Raw genomic sequence first — 17,503 nt, forward strand, 5'->3', positions numbered from 1 at the left:
GCAAAACGTGGAGAGAACATCACACTGGAATGGACTTCTGCAAAACGTGGAGAGAACATGACACTGGAATGGACTTCTGCAAAACGGGGAGAGAACGTCACACTGGAATGGACTTCTGCAAAACGTGGAGAGAACATCACACTGGAATGGACTTCTGTAAAACGTGGAGAGAACATCACACTGGAATGGACTTCTGCAAAACGTGGAGAGAACATCACACTGGAATGGACTTCTGTAAAACGTGGAGAGAACGTCACACTGGAATGGACTTAATAATAATAATGAATTGCATTTTTATGGCGCTTTTCTATGCACTATGTGCCTACTCAAAGCGCTTACAATGGTTCATTCATTCATACATTGGGAGGTGAAGCGGCGAACAGTCGACGCCAGCGTCCTCACTTCCCACCCCCAATCCAACCCTTGATGCTGAGTGTCAAGCAGGGAGGCACTGGGTCCCATTATTTAAAGTCTTTGGTATGACCCGGCCGGGGATCGAACCCCCGACCTCCCAGTCTCAGGGCGGACACTCTAACCACAAGGCCACTGAGCTGGTAGTACTGAGCAGTACTGACTTCTGCAAAACGTGGAATGGATTTGTTTTCTGAAACTATATATATAAATACCATATTTGGTCATCCTTACCCTTCATAAATATGACCATATTTGGTCATCCTTACCCTTCATGAAGATGACCATATTTGGTCATTCTTCCCTTCATAGATATGACCATATTTGGTCATTCTTACTCTTCATACAGATCACTATATTTGGTCATCCTTACCCTTCATGAAGATGACCATGACATCCAGGAACTCCTGGAAGGACAGGTATCCGTTGCCGTCCTTGTCGCTGAGCGTAAACATGGAGTCGACGAACAGCGAATCAGCTTTCAGCCCCAGAGCGTTGGCGAACTCCGCGGCCGTCAGCTCGCACTGCAGCACTTCCTGTGTCTGGTGGCTGGACACGCCCCTCAGGTCGCCCGCGTCACGCTTCTCGATCTCCAACACCTGATTGGAGGAGAGGGACACATTCAGACACACCCCCTCTATCTCTAGCACCTGATTGGACCAGAGGACACATCTTTATGTGCCCCCTCGATCTCCAACACCTGATTGGAGGAGAGGGACACATTTAGACACGCCCCCTCTATCTCTAGCACCCGGTTGGACCAGAGGAGGACACATAAAGACACGCCCCCTCGATCTCCAGGACCTGATTGGATGAGAGGGACACATGAAGCCACGGCCCTCAAACTCTAGCACCTGATTGGACCAGAGAGTAGTGTGTAAAACTATGACGAAAAATAATAATACATATATTTGTATTTATTTTTATTTTTTACAGTGTACACTGTACAGTATGTGGACCATGGTGACATCGATCAATTCTTGATAAAAAAAAGCCTCTAATATTCTAATATATATATAATTATTTTAGGTCCAAAAATCTATAAATCTCACACTATTGTATTAACCCTTGGAATGCCAGGACCAATTTTTTTGTTTGGGTAACAAATTGGCATATTTTTAATTCATCGTTTTAACATACAAGAAAGATCTGGTGGATTGAAGAGATGTTTTTTTTTTGTTCATTCATAGCAATTGTATTCTCTCGATTCGCCACCAGATGGCGGGAAAGCATCATTATGCTGATTTTGGCTAAAATAGACGGATCTTCCTAAGTCACTTCCGGTTGAACGATCAACAACATCCTGTAGTAGTTTGACCCTAGTCAATAGTTTGGCTGGTCCGGATTGCTAAGCTAATGCAATATTTTTCATAACTAAGTCAAATTAACCTCAAATCAACCCCAAAAGATCGCAAAATATCAATTTTTTTACACCGACGCACATAGAGACGGCGCGCGTGCATGATAGCGCACGATCATGCGGATTTCGGCCGTTTTTTGGTAAATTACATCCAACATTAGTGATATTAGCGAAAAAATATTAATTTTTGCTCTTTTGACCCCGCGATAACTGATATTGATTGTCATTCCGTTTTTTTCCGTTAACGGGAGGTTTAGATTTTTCGATTAATTCCGTTTTTTCCGTGAATTGTAGGCCAAGGGTTAAGGCAACCGGCCGGTTCCACGCGCTGCACAAGGTGCCCTTTTTTCACCTGAGCACCTGCCCCTCTAAATGTGTGTGCACGCCACTGTCCTGCCCCTCTAAATGTCTGTGCACGCCACTGTCCTGCCCCTCTAAATGTCTGTGCACGCCACTGTCCTGCCCCTCTAAATGTGTGTGCACGCCCCTGTCCTGCCCCTCTAAATGTGTGTGCACGCCCCTGTCCTGCCCCTCTAAATGTGTGTGCACGCCACTGTCCTGCCCCTCTAAATGTCTGTGCACGCCACTGTCCTGCCCCTCTAAATGTCTGTGCACGCCACTGTCCTGCCCCTCTAAATGTGTGTGCACGCCACTGTCCTGCCCCTCTAAATGTGTGTGCACGCCACTGTCCTGCCCCTCTAAATGTGTGTGCACGCCACTGTCCTGCCCCTCTAAATGTGTGTGCACGCCACTGTCCTGCCCCTCTAAATGTGTGTGCACGCCCCTGTCCTGCCCCTCTAAATGTCTGTGCACGCCCCTGTCCTACCCCTCTAAATGTCTGTGCACGCCACTGTCCTGCCCCTCTAAATGTGTGTGCACGCCACTGTCCTGCCCCTCTAAATGTGTGTGCACGCCACTGTCCTGCCCCTCTAAATGTGTGTGCACGCCACTGTCCTGCCCCTCTAAATGTGTGTGCACGCCCCTGTCCTGCCCCTCTAAATGTCTGTGCACGCCCCTGTCCTACCCCTCTAAATGTCTGTGCACGCCACTGTCCTGCCCCTCTAAATGTGTGTGCACGCCACTGTCCTGCCCCTCTAAATGTGTGTGCACGCCCCTGTCCTGCCCCTCTAAATGTGTGTGCACGCCACTGTCCTGCCCCTCTAAATGTGTGTGCACGCCACTGTCCTGCCCCTCTAAATGTGTGTGCACGCCCCTGTCCTGCCCCTCTAAATGTGTGTGCACGCCACTGTCCTGCCCCTCTAAATGTGTGCACGCCACTGTCCTGCCCCTCTAAATGTCTGTGCACGCCACTGTCCTGCCCCTCTAAATGTCTGTGCACGCCCCTGTCCTGCCCCTCTAAATGTCTGTGCACGCCACTGTCCTGCCCCTCTAAATGTCTGTGCACGCCCCTGTCCTGCCCCTCTAAATGTCTGTGCACGCCCCTGTCCTGCCCCTCTAAATGTCTGTGCACGCCCCTGTCCTGCCCCTCTAAATGTCTGTGCACGCCCCTGTCCTGCCCCTCTAAATGTCTGTGCACGCCACTGTCCTGCCCCTCTAAATGTCTGTGCACGCCACTGTCCTGCCCCTCTAAATGTGTGCACGCCACTGTCCTGCCCCTCTAAATGTCTGTGCACGCCACTGTCCTGCCCCTCTAAATGTCTGTGCACGCCCCTGTCCTGCCCCTCTAAATGTCTGTGCACGCCCCTGTCCCTGCCCCTCTAAATGTGTGCGCACGCCCCTGTCCCTGCCCCTCTAAATGTGTGTGCACGCCCCTGTCCTGCCCCTCTAAATGTCTGTGCACGCCACTGTCCTGCCCCTCTAAATGTGTGTGCACGCCACTGTTCACGCACATAGTGACATGCTGACAAACAATGAAAGGAACATGTTCCACTTCCATCCACTCTTTTAAAATGCGGTATTTATTCCTTCATTAAAAAATATGATAGGCGTATGTATATGGCACCTCATAGTGTAAATCAAATAGCCTACAATTGAAACCTGCTACTGCAGTGATCTTCTCCTGTGTTCAATGCGTTTCTGCGTTTGTGTGTCTGGACACAGATATCTCTGTCGTATGGACGAAAAGATCCATATATTGATTTAAAAAACAAAAACATAATGAAGTGACATTATTCCGATTCCGAGTTTCTCAGCCCTAGCGGTCGCTTTCTGGCGTCTTAATAATAATAAGTAATAATATAACTGAACAGTATTTCACTCAGAATACATAAGTAAAGCTGTAATAAGTCATAATAAGTAATACGTAATAATATAACTTCAGCTGTGAAACTGAAACTGGAAAAAGTACCAATACTGCAATATAGAACTACTTCGTTACAAGTGAAAGTGCGGAATTGAAAATGTACTTGAGTAAAAGTATCAGCATCAAAATGTACAAAAAGTACTAAAAGTAAAAGTATTCCTATTGCAGAATGTCCCATTTCCAAGTTCAAATGTATAGAAAATCTATTGAAAATAGCAGATCTACAAGCTCACAACGCGACGCAGATTGTGAGCTTGTAGATCGGCTGTTTTCAATAGATTTTAAGTGGTTGATGTATGTTTTAATTTTCTTTCTATAATGTTTATCCCACGATTTTGTCACCCATTTTTCACCCCTGTGTCAATTATCTAATAATGTGATCCTGGGCTCTACACACCCTAATGTTTTATAATCAAAACTAGAAAAAGTGCCCTTCCGGGCACAGGTCTCCACCAGGTTATCCACAGATCCGTGCAGTTAGAGGTAAAAACACTTTTCGGCCAGTTATAGCGCCACCTTGAGGCTGAGTTGAAATTGTTCATGTGGCATTTCGTCCTCGGCCTAGTGGGAATGTGGGTGCACAATTTCACAGAAATCACGCGATGTGTTCATGATTTGCAGCATTTTGTTTGAAACTGAGCACTCCTGTGAACTTTGGAAGCCAATCTTAACCAATCAGGATGGAGTCTGATAAATCTGAAAGACCCGTTTCGTTGAATGGCTCTAGAGAGACTGTGTACCAATTTGCGTGATGTTTGGACAAAATCTGTAGGTGTACTGTGCAAAAACTTGTTTTGCACAAAGCGGCCTCCTGGTGGCGCTATAACAGGCCGTTCTGGAAAGTTTGGGGCAGAGGTTCATGGTTGGCATCCAGGGAGTGTGTGTGCAAAATATGGCATCGAAAAACTTGTTTTGCACAAAGCGGCCTCCTGGTGGCGCTATAACAGGCCGTTCTGGAAAGTTTGGGGCAGAGGTTCATGGTTGGCATCCAGGGAGTGTGTGTGCAAAATATGGCATCGACCGGGTTAACGGTGGCCGAGATTAGCTGTTCACGGACACACATGGACGGACGGACGGAGTGCAAAACATACTCTCCCCACATGCCTTCGGCCTGGTGGAGACAATGAACATCGCCAAAGTAACTAAAGTAACTAAAGTTTTCAAATAATTGTAGTGAAGTAAAAGTATACAAATTGTGGCTCTGAGATGTAGTGGTAGTAGAAGTAAAAGTACTGGAAATTGGAAATACTCAAAGTAAAGTACAAAGTACAGTACAGTTCTTAACCCATTTTGGTTTTGGTGTTAGCATCATGTTATGCTTTAGCTATTGAAAAATAGCAGATCTACAAGCTCATAGCGCGCCACCGAGTGGCGCGCTATGAGCTTGTAGGTCTGCTATTATTTTAAACTGTCAGGATTTAAGACATTTTTAGAATCTGATCTCAGGTCAAAATGCGTTAAAGAACCACCATTCTTCTGTGCGTTAGAATCTGATCTCAGGTCAGAATGGGTTAAGTACAGTACTTAAGTAAAAGTACTTAGTTACTTTCCACCTGCAGCGATTAGGTCATGTGACCACAGGGCCGTTGACACGACCGCCACAACGTCACGAGGTCGTCAGAGGTCAAGAGGTCACCGTCGCACGGGCGAGATGAGGTCACCGAGGTCACCGTCTGGGGCTTTGAGGTCGACCTTAATTTGACCTCAGAACAAGCGGCCGTCACCTGAGGTCAAGATGAGGTCAGCCCCGTGGTGTCCAGCTGGCCGACCTTTAGTCACCTGTTAGTGTCCTTTCACATGCAGTGTTGTTTTCCTCGACTAAAACTAAAATGTTCGTCGACTACCTTTTTCCACTGACGAAAACTAAATGGAAACTAAATGAAAACTAAGCTATGGTGACTAAAACTAAGACTAAATATACTGACAATTTTGTAAACAAATAAAAACTAGACTAAAATGTTAGGAAGCAGAACCTGTTAGTTCTGTCCTTTATGGATCAGAACCTGTTAGTTCAGTTTGTATGTTTTTGTCAGTGAAAAAGGTAGTCGATGAACATTCTAGAGATTAATCACTGCACCACCTAGAGATTAATCACTGCACCTAGAGATTAATCACTGCACCTAGAGATTAATCACTGCACCTAGAGATTAATCACTGCACCACCTAGAGATTAATCACTGCACCTAGAGATTAATCACTGCACCTAGAGATTAATCACTGCACCACCTAGAGATTAATCACTACACCACCTAGAGATGAATCACTGCACCTAGAGATTAATCACTGCACCTAGAGATTAATCACTGCACCTAGAGATTAATCACTGCACCTAGAGATTAATCACTACACCACCTAGAGATTAATCACTGCACCTAGAGATTAATCACTGCACCTAGAGATTAATCACTGCACCTAGAGATTAATCACTGCACCTAGAGATTAATCACTGCACCTAGAGATTAATCACTGCACCTAGAGATTAATCACTACACCACCTAGAGATTAATCACTGCACCTAGAGATTAATCACTACACCACCTAGAGATTAATCACTGCACCTAGAGATTAATCACTGCAACTAGAGATTAATCACTGCACCTAGAGATTAATCACTGCACCTAGAGATTAATCACTGCACCTAGAGATTAATCACTGCACCTAGAGATTAATCACTGCACCTAGAGATTAATCACTGCACCACCTAGAGATTAATCACTGCACCTAGAGATTAATCACTGCACCTAGAGATTAATCACTGCACCACCTAGAGATTAATCACTGCACCTAGAGATTAATCACTGCACCTAGAGATTAATCACTGCACCTAGAGATTAATCACTACACCACCTAGAGATTAATCACTGCACCACCTAGAGATTAATCACTGCACCTAGAGATTAATCACTGCACCACCTAGAGATTAATCACTGCACCTAGAGATTAATCACTGCACCACCTAGAGATTAATCACTGCACCTAGAGATTAATCACTGCACCTAGAGATTAATCACTGCACCTAGAGATTAATCACTGCACCTAGAGATTAATCACTGCACCACCTAGAGATTAATCACTACACCACCTAGAGATTAATCACTGCACCTAGAGATTAATGACTACACCTAGAGATTAATCACTGCACCACCTAGAGATTAATCACTACACCTAGAGATGAATCACTGCACCTAGAGATTAATCACTGCACCTAGAGATTAATCACTACACCTAGAGATTAATCACTGCACCTAGAGATTAATCACTGCACCTAGAGATTAATCACTGCACCTAGAGATTAATCACTACACCACCTAGAGATTAATCACTGCACCACCTAGAGATTAATCACTGCACCTAGAGATTAATCACTACACCACCTAGAGATGAATCACTGCACCTAGAGATGAATCACTGCACCACCTAGAGATGAATCACTGCACCTAGAGATGAATCACTGCACCTAGAGATTAATCACTGCACCACCTAGAGATTAATCACTGCACCTAGAGATTAATCACTGCACCTAGAGATGAATCACTGCACCTAGAGATGAATCACTGCACCTAGAGATTAATCACTGCACCACCTAGAGATTAATCACTGCACCTAGGGATTAATCACTACACCACCTAGAGATGAATCACTGCACCTAGAGATTAATCACTGCACCTAGAGATTAATCACTGCACCTAGAGATTAATCACTGCACCTAGAGATTAATCACTACGCCTAGAGATTAATCACTGCACCTAGAGATTAATCACTGCACCTAGAGATTAATCACTGCACCTAGAGATTAATCACTGCACCTAGAGATTAATCACTGCACCTAGAGATTAATCACTACGCCTAGAGATTAATCACTGCACCTAGAGATTAATCACTGCACCTAGAGATTAATCACTGCACCTAGAGATTAATCACTGCACCTAGAGATGAATCACTACACCTAGAGATTAATCACTACACCTAGAGATGAATCACTACACCTAGAGATTAATCACTACACCTAGAGATTAATCACTGCACCTAGAGATTAATCACTACACCTAGAGATTAATCACTACACCTAGAGATTAATCACTGCACCTAGAGATTAATCACTGCACCTAGAGATTAATCACTACACCTAGAGATTAATCACTGCACCACCTAGAGATTAATCACTGCACCTAGAGATTAATCACTGCACCTAGAGATTAATCACTGCACCACCTAGAGATTAATCACTACACCTAGAGATTAATCACTGCACCTAGAGATTAATCACTGCACCTAGAGATTAATCACTGCACCTAGAGATTAATCACTGCACCTAGAGATTAATCACTGCACCTAGAGATTAATCACTGCACCTAGAGATTAATCACTGCACCTAGAGATTAATCACTGCACCTAGAGATTAATCACTGCACCTAGAGATTAATCACTACCCCTAGAGATTAATCACTGCACCTAGAGATTAATCACTGCACCTAGAGATTAATCACTGCACCTAGAGATTAATCACTGCACCTAGAGATTAATCACTGCACCTAGAGATTAATCACTGCACCTAGAGATTAATCACTACACCACCTAGAGATGAATCACTGCACCTAGAGATGAATCACTGCACCTAGAGATTAATCACTGCACCTAGAGATTAATCACTGCACCACCTAGAGATTAATCACTGCACCTAGAGATTAATCACTGCACCTAGAGATTAATCACTGCACCTAGAGATTAATCACTGCACCACCTAGAGATTAATCACTGCACCTAGAGATTAATCACTGCACCTAGAGATTAATCACTGCACCACCTAGAGATTAATCACTACACCTAGAGATTAATCACTGCACCTAGAGATTAATCACTGCACCTAGAGATTAATCACTGCACCTAGAGATTAATCACTACACCTAGAGATTAATCACTACACCTAGAGATTAATCACTGCACCTAGAGATTAATCACTGCACCTAGAGATTAATCACTGCACCACCTAGAGATTAATCACTGCACCTAGAGATTAATCACTGCACCTAGAGATTAATCACTACACCTAGAGATTAATCACTACACCTAGAGATTAATCACTGCACCACCTAGAGATTAATCACTGCACCTAGAGATTAATCACTACACCTAGAGATTAATCACTGCACCTAGAGATTAATCACTGTACCTAGAGATTAATCACTGCACCACCTAGAGATTAATCACTACACCTAGAGATTAATCACTGCACCACCTAGAGATTAATCACTGCACCTAGAGATTAATCACTGCACCACCTAGAGATTAATCACTGCACCACCTAGAGATTAATCACTGCACCACCTAGAGATTAATCACTGCACCTAGAGATTAATCACTGCACCTAGAGATTAATCACTACACCACCTAGAGATTAATCACTGCACCTAGAGATTAATCACTGCACCTAGAGATTAATCACTGCACCTAGAGATTAATCACTGCACCACCTAGAGATTAATCACTGCACCTAGAGATTAATCACTGCACCTAGAGATTAATCACTGCACCTAGAGATTAATCACTGCACCTAGAGATTAATCACTGCACCTAGAGATTAATCACTGCACCTAGAGATTAATCACTGCACCTAGAGATTAATCACTGCACCTAGAGATTAATCACTGCACCTAGAGATTAATCACTGCACCTAGAGATTAATCACTGCACCTAGAGATTAATCACTGCACCTAGAGATTAATCACTGCACCACCTAGAGATTAATCACTGCACCTAGAGATTAATCACTACACCTAGAGATTAATCACTGCACCTAGAGATTAATCACTGCACCTAGAGATTAATCACTGCACCTAGAGATTAATCACTGCACCTAGAGATTAATCACTGCACCTAGAGATTAATCACTGCACCACCTAGAGATTAATCACTGCACCTAGAGATTAATCACTGCACCTAGAGATTAATCACTGCACCTAGAGATTAATCACTACACCTAGAGATTAATCACTGCACCTAGAGATTAATCACTACACCTAGAGATTAATCACTGCACCACCTAGAGATTAATCACTGCACCTAGAGATTAATCACTGCACCTAGAGATTAATCACTACACCTAGAGATTAATCACTGCACCTAGAGATTAATCACTGCACCTAGAGATTAATCACTGCACCTAGAGATTAATCACTGCACCTAGAGATTAATCACTGCACCACCTAGAGATTAATCACTGCACCTAGAGATTAATCACTGCACCTAGAGATTAATCACTGCACCTAGAGATTAATCACTGCACCACCTAGAGATTAATCACTGCACCTAGAGATTAATCACTGCACCTAGAGATTAATCACTGCACCTAGAGATTAATCACTGCACCACCTAGAGATTAATCACTGCACCTAGAGATTAATCACTGCACCTAGAGATGAATCACTGCACCTAGAGATTAATCACTGCACCTAGAGATTAATCACTGCACCTAGAGATTAATCACTGCACCTAGAGATTAATCACTGCACCTAGAGATTAATCACTGCACCTAGAGATTAATCACTGCACCTAGAGATTAATCACTACACCTAGAGATGAATCACTACACCACCTAGAGATTAATCACTGCACCTAGAGATTAATCACTGCACCACCTAGAGATGAATCACTGCACCTAGAGATTAATCACTGCACCTAGAGATTAATCACTGCACCTAGAGATTAATCACTGCACCTAGAGATTAATCACTACAGTAGTAGTAGTAGTAGTAGTAGCAGTAGTAGCAGTAGTAGCAGTAGTATAGAATAGTGTAATAGTATTTAAACCTTAGAGAATGCGTGTCGTATGAAGGTCTCCACTATATGTTCTCTCTGATCGCGGCTCAGAGCTTCCTTCAGCAGCTCTCTCTCTCTCATCTCTCGAACCCGGACGTCTTGAACCGGGTCGTCCTCTGGACAAAGGCGCTGGACAAGCTCCGCCCTCTTGTCCTCGTCCTCGAAGAACAACACCTTGGGGGGTGACGACAACAAAGGTCCGACTTAAAATGCAATCCTATTGTATATTAACACATTCTGACCTGAGATCAGATTCTACAAAATGTCTTCTACATCCTGACGGTTTCTGAAAAAGCTATGTTTCTATGTCAGTCGTTCTTCGATTTAAAAAAAAATAGCAGACCTACAAGCTCGTGGCGCGCTATGAGCTTGTAGATCTGCTATTTTTGAATAGCTAAAGCATAACATAATGCTAACACCAAAAGGGGTTCCCGTCCAAAATGGGTTAAACACAACTTTGATCCACCGCCTAGTGGACAATAGTGGTGGCGCTTGGGTGTCAGATAACGAGAAACTATTCCAGTACGACGCGCGGACGGTTTTGGACGTCATCCTGGATGCTAAAGCGATAGCGCCAATGCTAGCGATCTACGGCGAGGTCTTAAACAGTAAAAAAGTCAAAGTCATACGATTTGTCACACACGTTACCGAAGTGAAATGTGTTCTCCGAAATTTGACCAACCATCTCTTGGAGCGGTGAGCTGCAGCCAAGGAGCGCTGAGCTGCAGCCAAGGAGCGCTGAGCTGCAGCCAAGGAGCGCTGAGCTGCAGCCAAGAAGCGCTGAGCTGCAGCCAAGGAGCGGTGAGCTGCAGCCAATGAGCGCTGAGCTGCAGCCAAGGAGCGCTGAGCTGCAGCCAAGGAGCTGCAGCCAAGGAGCGCTGAGCTGCAGCCAAGGAGCGCTGAGCTGCAGCCAAGGAGCGCTGAGCTGCAGCCAAGGAGCGCTGAGCTGCAGCCGTGTGCCGCGCTCGGGAAGCATTTTATTCGTAGACCCCAATCCAAATCTACGAATCAAATCCTTTGATGCTGAGTGCCAAGCAGGGAGGCATCGGGTCCCATTTTTACAGTCTTTGGTATATGACCCGGCCGGGGATCGAACCCCCGACCTCCCAGTTTCAGGGGCGGACACTCTACTAACCGCATGTCATAGTGATGTCATAGTGATGTCATAGTGATCTCATAGTAATCTCATAGTGATGTCATACCAGGCAAATTCACTTGCACCGCTTTGTGCGAATAATCCCTTTCCGATTAACCTTCGGCCCCAACCTGTGAATACTGTATATTTCATGTTTAGAGGAAATGTAAATTATTATTGTTATATCACTTACTGTTACCGTGTTAACTTATTATTCATGTCATGTGTGAGTGGATATAGGACCCGAATGGAAACAAGGCCGCAAGGTCTTTCTTCTGTGAAATCCTTTTTTGGACAAAAAAGCCTGACTGTACATTGTGCTGTTTGCATTTATGTTGCCTAATAAAATATTCAATCAATCAAAAAATGTCATACCAGGTGGTATTCTATAGTGATGTCATAGTGATGTCATAGTGACGTCATACCAGGTGGTATTCTTTGGGTACTTTGAGCAGCAGGGCGGACATGTCATAGTGATGTCATAGTGATGTCATAGTGACGTCATACCAGGTGGTATTCTTTGGGTACTTTGAGCAGCAGGGCGGACATGTCATAGTGATGTCAGAGTGATGTCATAGTGACGTCATACCAGGTGGTATTCTTTGGGTACTTTGAGCAGCAGGGCGGACATGTCATAGTGATGTCATAGTGATGTCAGAGTGATGTCATAGTGACGTCATACCAGCTGGTATTCTTTGGGTACTTTGAGCAGCAGGGCAGACATGTCATAGTGATGTCATTGTGATGTCATTGTGATGTCATAGTGACATCATACCAGGTCGTATTCTTTGGGTACTTTGAGCAGCAGGGCGGACATGTCATAGTGATGTCATAGTGATGTCATAGTGACGTCATACCAGGTCGTATTCTTTGGGTACTTTGAGCAGCAGCGCGGTGCGGCGCCGGTCGTTGCTCAGCAGCAGGTCCAGGTGGGTCTGGTTGCCCAGGTTCAGAACCCTCAGCGCTGTCCCGGATCCATCCAGCAGCTGGAGCCTCCTCTTCTCATCCACGTCCACACGGACAGGGAGGAGGGGCTTCCTGGGCCCCGCCCACTCACTGGCTGCAGGGGGGGGGGGGGGGGGGACAGTGACCAATGAGGACCCGCCCACTCGGGGGGACATTTGAACTTTGAACTGCGGACCCCCATTTGAAAAGAGAATATGTGACTAAATTTGACTGAGGGACTGCCATTGGATTTTTTGGGAATTTTCTTTTTTGTCATGTCATGTGAAAGCAGGGAATCACAGCTTCAAATTGACATATTGGTTGTTCAGTTTGACCCACCAGTTCTGGAGATATGGCTTATAGAGTAATGTCTTGCAGAGAAACAGCGAGTTGAGAAAACAGGCTTGAAAGGTTCACTTCTGTGGTCTCTAACATTACACCTATAGCTACATGTTTAAGCATTTATTTCATATTTACATGTCTTCTGTGGACTCTAACATTACACCTAGCTACATGTTTAATAATTTATTTCATATTTACATGTCTTCTGTGGACTCTAACATTACACCTATAGCTACATGTTTAAGCATTTATTTCATATTTACATGTCTTCTGTGGACTCTAACATTACACCTAGCTACATGTTTAATAATTTATTTCATATTTACATGTCTTCTGTGGACTCTAACATTACACTTAGCTATACATGTTTAAGCATTTATTTCATATTTACATGTCTTCTGTGGACTCTAACATTACACCTAGCTACATGTTTAAGCATTTATTTCATATTTACATGTCTTCTGTGGTCTCTAACATTACACCTAGCTATACATGTTTAAGCATTTATTTCATATTTACATGTCTTCTGTGGTCTCTAACATTACACCTATAGCTACATGTTTAAGCATTTATTTCATATTTACATGTCTTCAGTGGTCTCTAACATTACACCTATAGCTACATGTTTAAGCATTTATTTCATATTTACATGTCTTCTGTGGACTCTAACATTACACCTATAGCTACAGGTTTAAGCATTTATTTCATATTTACATGTCTTCTGTGGTCTCTAACATTACACCTATAGCTACATGTTTAAGCATTTATTTCATATTTACATGTCTTCTGTTGACTCTAACATTACACTTAGCTATACATGTTTAAGCATTTATTTCATATTTACATGTCTTCTGTGGTCTCTAACATTACACCTATAGCTACATGTTTAAGCATTTATTTCATATTTACATGTCTTCTGTGGTCTCTAACATTACACCTATAGCTACATGTTTAAGCATTTATTTCATATTTACATGTCTTCTGTGGTCTCTAACATTACACCTAGCTATACATGTTTAAGCATTTATTTCATATTTACATGTCTTCTGTGGTCTCTAACATTACACCTATAGCTACATGTTTAAGCATTTATTTCATATTTACATGTCTTCAGTGGTCTCTAACATTACACCTATAGCTACATGTTTAAGCATTTATTTCATATTTACATGTCTTCTGTGGACTCTAACATTACACCTATAGCTACAGGTTTAAGCATTTATTTCATATTTACATGTCTTCTGTGGTCTCTAACATTACACCTAACTACATGTTTAAGCATGTCTGACACTTATTTCAGACATGCTCTAGTATGTGAAGAGTCTGCCTGAGCTATTAACTCAGAACACATCCATCAAAGCTGTGTTCAGACACAAGGCAGGTGTCTTGAATGCAGCTCAGTGAGGTCATAGGTCGACCCCGCCCGCTCACCTCTGCCCCCCCCCCCCCCCCCCCCCTCCTGGTGCTGCGGCCATCTAGGATCCTAAAACACAGGGAGAGAGGCGGGGCCGAGAAAGACCCTCATTGAAGGACTACATTACCCATGATTCCTGAGTCATGTGACTCCTCTGTCGTGTGACCTCTGTCTGTCCTTCTCTTCTGGAGCTTCTTGAACTTTGACCTCCGGCAGAACGCCACCATGCACGCCACCAGGAAGCTCACTGGAGGGCAAAGGTCACAGGGTTACATGAGGTCAAGGTCACCAGGAAGCTTGTCACGCAAAGGTCACGGAAACAGGAAACAGGAAACAGGAAGAGGAACCACTGACTCACAGGAAACAGGAAGTGAACACTGACTCACACAGGAGACAGGAAATTAAAAGCACTGACCGACAGGAAGCAGGAAGTGAAAAGCACTGACCGACAGGAAGCAGGAAGAGGACAACGATGAAAACACCAAATCCCGCCTCAAAGCCCTGGAAGTAGTTGAGTTTGGAGACCCCAGTGCATGCTGGGAGCATGGCCGCCTCCACTTGTGTAGGCTGAGGGCAGGGGTCACCTGGAGGTCACAGAGAGGTCATCCACATGTTAAATAATGTTTTTTTTTTACAAAAAGTCCTACAGAGCGACATCATAATGAATGTTTTTCATTTCTTTTTTTGCCATCTCTCTGCAAATCGCTGTGACGTCATATTATTATTATTATTGGTATTAGTGTTAGTGTTGATATTGTTGATATTGTTATAATTATTGTGATTATTGTTATTGTTATTATTACTTTTATTGTTGTTGTTGGTGTTGGTGTTGTTGTTAGTTTTAGTGTTGTTATTGTTGTCATTGTTGTTATTGTTCAGCTCTATGTTCCCTCAGCCTACGACAACCTACCTCTTCCCTCACCCTAACCCTAACCTCCCCCGGGGCAGACACCTAAACATAACCGCAACCCTCTCCCGACCCGCAGCGCACCTCGGGGCTGAGGGAACATAGGTATGACCCCTGTTATCGTAGCACTTGCCCTAGCCCCTTAGATAGCACTTTATGTAGACTTAGATAGTATTTTAGACAGACTTATAGCTTGTTACGTAGACGGCACTAGAATTGCATTTCATGTAGTCATAGCACTTCATAGTACACATGTATATAATGTATATAATATATAGTATAGTATGTATAGTTGACATAGATACGCCACTGTTACGTTCTTAGTTTATCCCATTCTGACCGGGCACCCATTTTGGTGTCAGCATCATGTTATGCTTTAGCTATTTAAAAATAGCAGATCTACAAGCTCATATCGCGCCACCGAGTGGCGCGATACGAGCTTGTAGGTCTGCTATTTTTTTTTTAATCGAAGAACGACTGACATTTTTAGAATCTGATCTCAGGTCAGAATGGGTTCATCAGGACCAGTGTGTGTCCGGCGGAAACCTCGTATGAATCTGATCTCAGGTCAGAATGGGTTATACACGATTCACTACTCAACTACTTTTTATATATGTGATGTATGACATGCTTTTGTTTTTGTGTAATGTAAGTCGCTCTGGATCAAGAGCGTCTGCTAAATGTTATTATTACCTCTACCTCCAGAAGAACACGTCTCTCTTATCTGTTAGTGTTAATGTTGTTGTTATTGTTATAATTAATGTGATTATTGTTATTATTGTTGTTATTACCGTCCCTCCAGAAGAACACGTCTCTCTGCACATCTCTGGCCGTAGCGCCGCTCACCGCCACGACCACGTCACGGAACGTCACGTTACGAATCCTCTGGACCTGCTCCTCTGTGAACAGCCTGACAACGGTTTACAGTGTAAACAGCCTGACAACAGTTTACAGTTTAAACAACCTGACAACAGTTTACAGTGTAAACAGCCTGACAACGGTTTACAGTGTAAACAACGGTTTACAGTGTAAACAGCCTGACAACGGTTTACAGTGTAAACAACCTGACAACGGTTTACAGTGTAAACAACCTGACAACGGTTTACAGTGTAAACAACCTGACAACGGTTTACAGTGTAAACAACCTGACAACAGTTTACAGTGTAAACAACCTGACAACAGTTTACAGTGTGAACAACCTGACAACGGTTTACAGTGTAAACAACCTGACAACAGTTTACAGTGTAAACAACCTGACAACGGTTTACAGTGTAAACAACCTGACAACAGTTTACAGTGTAAACAACCTGACAACGGTTTACAGTGTAAACACCCTGACAACAGTTTACAGTGTAAACAACCTGACAACGGTTTACAGTGTAAACAACCTGACAACGGTTTACAGTGTAAACAACCTGACAACAGTTTACAGTGTAAACAACCTGACAACAGTTTACAGTGTGAACAACCTGACAACGGTTTACAGTGTAAACAACCTGACAACAGTTTACAGTGTAAACAACCTGACAACAGTTTACAGTGTGAACAACCTGACAACGGTTTACAGTGTAAACAACCTGACAACAGTTTACAGTGTAAACAACCTGACAACGGTTTACAGTGTAAACAACCTGACAACAGTTTACAGTGTAAACAACCTGACAACGGTTTACAGTGTAAACACCCTGACAACGGTTTACAGTGTAAACACCCTGACAACAGTTTACAGTGTGAACAGCCTGACAACGGTTTACAGTGTGAACAACCTGACAACAGTTTACAGTGTGAACAGCCTGACAACGGTTTACAGTGTAAACAGCCTGACAACAGTTTACAGTGTAAACAACCTGACAACGGTTTACAGTGTAAACAACCTGACAACAGTTTACAGTGTAAACAACCTGACAACG

At 43.5% G+C, this 17,503-nt stretch overlaps 1 protein-coding gene across 1 annotated transcript in view; it reads right to left on the reverse strand.

Moving 5' to 3' along the window:
• The window catches only part of duox (dual oxidase), a gene marked incomplete at its 3' end in the record, with an annotated part of 91,100 nt that overhangs the window by 32,227 nt on the left and 41,370 nt on the right, over nt 1-17,503 (reverse strand). Inside the window, exons 13-18 of the mRNA XM_083762620.1 lie at nt 16,385-16,503; nt 15,133-15,270; nt 14,814-14,933; nt 12,843-13,045; nt 10,842-11,024; nt 785-1,010 (exon numbers count right to left, since the gene is read on the reverse strand). Of these exons, the coding sequence (XP_083618746.1) occupies nt 785-1,010; nt 10,842-11,024; nt 12,843-13,045; nt 14,814-14,933; nt 15,133-15,270; nt 16,385-16,503 (989 nt within the window). The remainder of the gene's footprint in view (nt 1-784; nt 1,011-10,841; nt 11,025-12,842; nt 13,046-14,813; nt 14,934-15,132; nt 15,271-16,384; nt 16,504-17,503) is intronic.

The sequence above is a fragment of the Protomyctophum parallelum genome, assembly GCF_964188405.1.
Source record: "Protomyctophum parallelum genome assembly, chromosome: 4".
NCBI classification, from domain to species: domain Eukaryota; kingdom Metazoa; phylum Chordata; class Actinopteri; order Myctophiformes; family Myctophidae; genus Protomyctophum; species Protomyctophum parallelum.